The 6,000-nt window shown below is 33.7% G+C and overlaps 2 protein-coding genes across 2 annotated transcripts; one reads left to right on the forward strand and one right to left on the reverse strand.

The window, feature by feature from the left end:
• Positions 1-15: 15 nt before the first annotated feature.
• Positions 16-904, reverse strand: DPB3-1 (dr1-associated corepressor). Its single transcript, XM_003537488.5, has one exon. The coding sequence runs from the start codon at positions 758-760 to the stop codon at positions 248-250; it is 513 nt and encodes a 170-aa protein (XP_003537536.2). The 5' UTR covers positions 761-904; the 3' UTR covers positions 16-247.
• Positions 905-1,350: 446 nt separating this feature from the next.
• Positions 1,351-4,532, forward strand: LOC100527313 (uncharacterized). The gene is given in 6 exon segments (NM_001251093.2): positions 1,351-1,514; positions 2,010-2,088; positions 2,211-2,380; positions 2,475-2,522; positions 3,444-3,527; positions 4,363-4,532. Coding segments are annotated over 6 exon segments (606 nt in total). The 5' UTR covers positions 1,351-1,415; the 3' UTR covers positions 4,489-4,532.
• The last annotated feature ends 1,468 nt before the right edge of the window (positions 4,533-6,000 follow it).

A 6,000-nucleotide genomic window follows, 5' to 3' on the forward strand; every position in this document is an offset into this window, starting at 1 on the left:
GACCAAAACAAACAGTAACAAACACCGTATAATCTTTGCCAACTTCAAATGAGCAAACCAAAGCAAAGTTACTATATCAATAACCAAACGATAAAAATAAATATATAGAGCACCCGGGGAATATGGACCATAATAGAATATGCTAATAACTAATTAGAATCCAATTTTTTGCTAATGTATTGTTAGATGTTATCTCAGATTCAGATCAGATACAAAATCACAAATGCAGTGTATAAACAAACAAAACCTAAGACTCATCTACAGGTACCGGTGATTGGGCTTGGTCTTGGTCTGGATTTTCAGGCGATTGAGCTTGAGCTGGATTTTCAGGTGGTTGGCCTGGGGCTTGGGCTGTGTTTTCAGGTTCTGGTTTCCGGAAGAATTGATCGATGCAGCGAGTACCACGGGGAGCAGGATCCAATTTGGGCCGACCCGCAGGCTGAGTGGGCTTATCGGGCTTGGCGGCCTGAGACGGCGGCGGAAGCTCATCGAGGAGAAAATCCCTGGTTGGCTGGTGCCTCTTCACCGCCACTCTTATGTGTTCGAGATTCACGGTCTTCCGTTTCTTCTCAATTGCAACCTGAGCCGATTTTTCAGCCAGAAATTGGAGGAATAATTCGGTGGAGCGCGACACCAGGAACAACGCTTCTGAGCTCACTCTCTTCACGTCTTTGTCCAGCGCCATAATCTTCTTCACTCGACCCTTCGGGAATTCCAGTTGGATCGATACTCCGTTTTCTTCTTCGTCAGCCATAACCATTACAAATGTTCCTTTTCAGAGTTTCCAATTTTATGATTAGGGAAGGTTTTCAAATTGGCGGGAACGACAAAAAGGCCAGGGGCATTATAGTCTTATTAAGCCAACCCTTCCCGCCATTCATTCATTAAATAAAAAGGATAAATAATTAAATTTATGGTAAACGTGTGAACACTCATTAATTGGTTCTGAAAAGTTTAAATTTAATTTTTAAATGTGACAAAATATGATAAATTAATTTTATTAATAATTTAATGACAAATTAATGGTTAATTTTGTAAGTTAATATTAAATTAATTTTCAAAAATATAATTTATCATTAAATTAATATTTAAATAATATAAGTTAATGATAAAATAATCAGACAAATTTAGTAAAATATATTTATTACTTTTTTTCATATCCATATATTAAATTTATATTTTTGATATAAGTTATGATCATAGCATCACATTTTCATATAAGGATTTGATTATTTACCTAAAATAAAACGTGAAGTGGGCCGTATTGGGCTTTTTCAAATTTCAGCCCAGGCCCAAGAGGCCAAGTCTTTCTCGTGTTTTGTTTAGTTTAGTGGAGCGGTTTGCGTCTGCGGGAGGTGCAGTTGCTGCAGAGTGAGGCGTTCGATTAACGTTTGGCGATCACAGAAGAGAAGGGAATGGAGTTTTCTCAAGATGATTTTGATCGGTTACTGTTATTCGAACACACGCGAAAGACTGCTGAAGCAAACTACGCAGAGAATCCTCAAGACGCTGATGTACGTATCGTTCTTCATTATACCCTAATTAACCTTTCTTCATTCTATGACTTACTTTGCTCACACCGCACGTGTTTTGTTTCCGAATTTGTGAGGTTTCTGTTGGAAGTTATGTATGTGATGTATAATTCTTGCCAATATTGTTTTTCTGTTATCAGTCTTTGTCACATTACAACATTTAAAATTGGAAGGACAAAACTTAGATACAACGCAATTATCATCGAATTGGAGTTTTATCGGGTATTGCGCATAACAAAGGTTTGCGATACAGGATTATGCGGATTACCGAGGTGAAACTCTAATTCTTGTTGGAAAACAACACAACCAGCATCTAAGAGACTGTATCTAAGTTTTCTCTAAATTTGAAACGCGGTTTATTGGAGTTATAAGTTTTGTAACCTTGTAGTTTAGAAAATGGCTTAGATTCGTTTTCCTTGTAGAAGTTGGTAAAACATAAGTATGATTGAATGTGTATATGTATATATATCCATGCAGAATCTGACCAGGTGGGGGGGAGCTTTGATCGAGTTGTCGTCATTCCAAGCTCCTAGGGATGCCAAGGCGATGATTGATGGTATATCACGTTAAACTTGAGCAAAATTTAAAAAGTGAATTTCTGTTTTCAAGAAGGTAAGGGCGAGTTACTGTGTGTGATTGATTGTTTTGGGTTTTGGTGGGAACAAACCAACTAAACAGATGCCCTTTCGAAGCTGGAGGAGTCTTTGCTGATCAATCCAACTAAGCATGACACTCTTTGGTGCTTGGGAAATGCAAACACGTCTTATGCTTTTCTAATCCCTGATATAACTGAGGCAAAGGGTTATTTTGACAAGGCACTTGAGTATTTCCAGAAAGCTGCGGAGGAGGTAATGTGTTTGCTCTGTTCGTTCCTCTTCGTGTATTATTACAACCATGCTTATAAATCTACACGTTACTTAGTGGTGGATTCTGAAATTGTAGGATCCCGAGAATGACCTCTATAGAAAGTCCTTGCAAGTTGCCGTGAAGGTAATGGAATTGCTATGACCATTGTATCAATATTATTTGTGCACTTGATTTTATTCTAATGTTCAAAGTTTTGCTGAAAAAAGATCAAAATGGCTAAAACTGCGTTGTCTACTCTGGTTTTAGCTGAAAAATATTAGTGTTTTCATGGTTGATGGGAACACAACTTGCTGAGATATGTTAGTGTAAACTTGTTCACTATCCGTGTGTCAGTGATTCTTCTGTTCACTACAGGATCTATCTATGAGGTTTTAATGTTTTATATTGACTGATTTATATGCTGTTTAAGATTCTGTAACTATTATTGATGACTAAAACAAGATATATTATTTTGCATTTTGCTCTATAAATCTCAACGCCTGCTATACCATATATATCAGGTTTTTTTACAGTTAATGTGTTAAACAAATATTTAATGTTTTTAACTTTATTAATAGTTTTTACAATTAAGTTTTGGGTAACCATTTTAAAATGGGGATATCTTAGGGTTGCAATGTGATAATGTTTTCATCATTCCTTGGGGGTAATTAAACTTCTAAACCTAATCTCTATTTTCAAAGGCTAATTTTCAAAATATATATAAAATAATCTGATTATTTTCCTAAAAGAAAATTTGATTTCAAATCCCATTTATTTTTAACAAATTTTTAGTTACTTATTGTCATGATGCCCTCCAAGTACATAAAGACTTGTGTTTTCTTGTGGATGGTTGTGATTCCACATTTCACAACCTTTATGCTCATGCTTGGTAAATAAGTCTTACTAGTAAAGCAACTTTAGTATTCTTTGATTTCTTTCCATATGCATTCAGGGCAACTGCTTTCTAGATTCCTTATTTTTTATGGTAACCTTATATATAAGTATAACTCGTTCACCATTGTATCCTCTCCACTTTGATGAGTTGCTGTTAACCATGTTTCGTAGGCCCCAGAACTACACATGGAGATCCATAAAAATGGGCTTGGTCTGATGAGTAATGCGGGATCCTCTGCTACTTCAAAAGAAAAGGTTGTATTTATTGAAATTTCATTGCATTTAATTAAATTTTAGTCGCGTTCTTACAAATACTAAATGATGACTATAAATCAACTTCAACCTGCTATGTCAAGTTAACGGAAGTGGCTGCTTGTTCTTGATTATTTTAAAATGCCCAAAGCTGCATGAAGTTCTTATTCTGTGGATATAGCCTTGTTTAGGGTCATCATGCCTCAAATTTTGTGGGTACAAAGCTTCTCATGTTAGCATGTCATTAGAAATTGCATCTTCAACAAATTTTTCATGGTTAGTGTGAACTATGAAGTAATGCAAACAACACACCACCGTGTATATTAAAAGAGTCTTTCTTGCCTTTTCATTTGGAATACCATTTGACACATTTTTTGAGTTGTGTTGGAGTTAATTCATGTTCATGTCTTGGGATTCTGCTAATATTTTACCTTGGGATACACTACCTTGCCTATGACATTTCTATCTGCAAAGCTTGTTTGTATTTTGTGTTAATTGTAGATTGATGTCAGTTTAAATAGATTTAGTAATTTATTTGCATTTGTTTCTCTGCTTGTTTTCCATATATTGTTTGATGACTGCAGGTGTCTATCAAAGTACTGCCACACTATTGTTTTCCATGTATTCTGTCCTCTATTCTAGCTTGCCATATTTTTGGACGTTGAAAAATGATGAAAGTAGCCTTATGGGATTAAATTGTTTGAAAAGTTTACTGGTGATTATTTTGTATCAGATTATATGCATTCAATAATCTATAGTGAAGAATATTATTTTTTTATATTTGATGCATGTCTACTTTAGTCTATAGAATAATTTGTCATTGCTTGGCTCATTTCAGGAATCTAAAAAGCAGAAGAGCAATGACTTTAAGTATGACATATTTGGATGGATTATTCTTGCAGTGGGTATAGTAGCATGGGTGGGAATGGCCAAATCTAACATTCCCCCGCCACCTCCAAGATAAACATATTATTGATGAGTTATTCACTTTAGATTGGAAGTTGTGAACTAGGTATTGCATTTGTGGTTTTTACATACTGAGTTTATTTATCATTTACACTTTTCTTTAACATAAAAAAAAAATGGTTTTTAAGAATTTGCGTTTTTGTTATGTCTTGTTAACCTCCTCTTGTTATGAGCCAAGCTTAAGGCCTTAGTGGACGAAGGATATGAACTAGTAAGGTCATGTTTTGATAAACTTTTTCATACGTGTTTAACAAGAAGAAAATTAGAAGAAAAAAGTTATAAGTTAAAATTAGTTTATATATTCTGTAAAAAAAAGCTTATACATAATTAAAAAAAGTAACTTTTGAAGAAGCTAATATGAGATAGCTTTTACAAATTAGATTGTGCATGAATGGTATAACTAAGAAAGTGAGGAGAGCAGGAACCTCACTCTTCAATCTCTCAAATTTATAATGTAATAGTATTGATAAAATATTCATTTAAAAATAAGTATTGATAAAATATGAATAAGTAAAATTTGGGATTGAAATGTCAGATTTTAAAATTTATGCACGAAACCCATGACTAATAACAAGGCTACTATTATTTCATAATTTTCAAGCAAACTTCAGTTAATAATATGTTAGAAAAATGTCGAGATAATCATATAGATACAGTTCAATACGTGAATTCAGTTTGTATAACCTTTTTTAGTCGAAAGAGACAAGTTCATTCAATCCGACAGCATAAGCGATTCCAACTAGATTAATACCGCAAACATTACCCAACAAAACAACTGGCCAAGAATATATTAATAAAAAAGGATCAGAAAAACAAAACAAACATGGGGGCATAAACCTGACCCATGGGAGATCAAACTATCCAAATTTATAATTTGGTAAGCCATATTTGTTTCCTATTAAAACCAAAAGCTATACAAGGCGGAAAAGAGCTCCACCAAGAAAATTCAGTTGTTAGATCACGCCTGAGAGGCAAGCATGTCTCCAAAGGCGTTGCCTTTGTCAGAAAATGTGCCCTACCACAAAATGCATGCACTTAGTTAAGTTTATATAGTTACTCAGCCTATTCCTCTACTTCTAAGGCACAAGTTCCATGTTTTTTAGTATAACTTGATCTAAGCAAATATATAAGTATTTAATATTTGAATTTGATATCATTGATTAACTTAAAATAATCAGAATGTGATTCTGTGACTTTCTCCTCTTTTGAGTCATAGATTAATATGGTCTAAATTTTGTCACTTGTTTTAAAAAGTATTCTTCATTTAATTATTAATTTAGTATGTATATTTTTTATACTTTAAAACTATATGAAAAAAATACTACTAAGCGTGTAGATTAATTAGTGTAGAGTCATTTTGGTTTATCTATTGGTCTTGAATATTGTTTAGATTGTTATAAAATTTCTTACAATTCTTAAATAGTTAGAAATTTTTTGCCGATTTTTTTTTTTTTGTACACATCACCGGTACCTTTCATTGGAAGCAATGTTGCTTGAGTCGTGTAATAGT

This window comes from Glycine max, chromosome 11 (genome assembly GCF_000004515.6).
Source record: "Glycine max cultivar Williams 82 chromosome 11, Glycine_max_v4.0, whole genome shotgun sequence".
NCBI classification, from domain to species: domain Eukaryota; kingdom Viridiplantae; phylum Streptophyta; class Magnoliopsida; order Fabales; family Fabaceae; genus Glycine; species Glycine max.

What these genes read in the sequence shown, in the direction of transcription:
- DPB3-1 (XM_003537488.5), bottom strand. Translation starts at nt 760, where the DNA reads ATGGTTATGGCTGACGAAGAAGAAAACGGAGTATCGATCCAACTGGAA.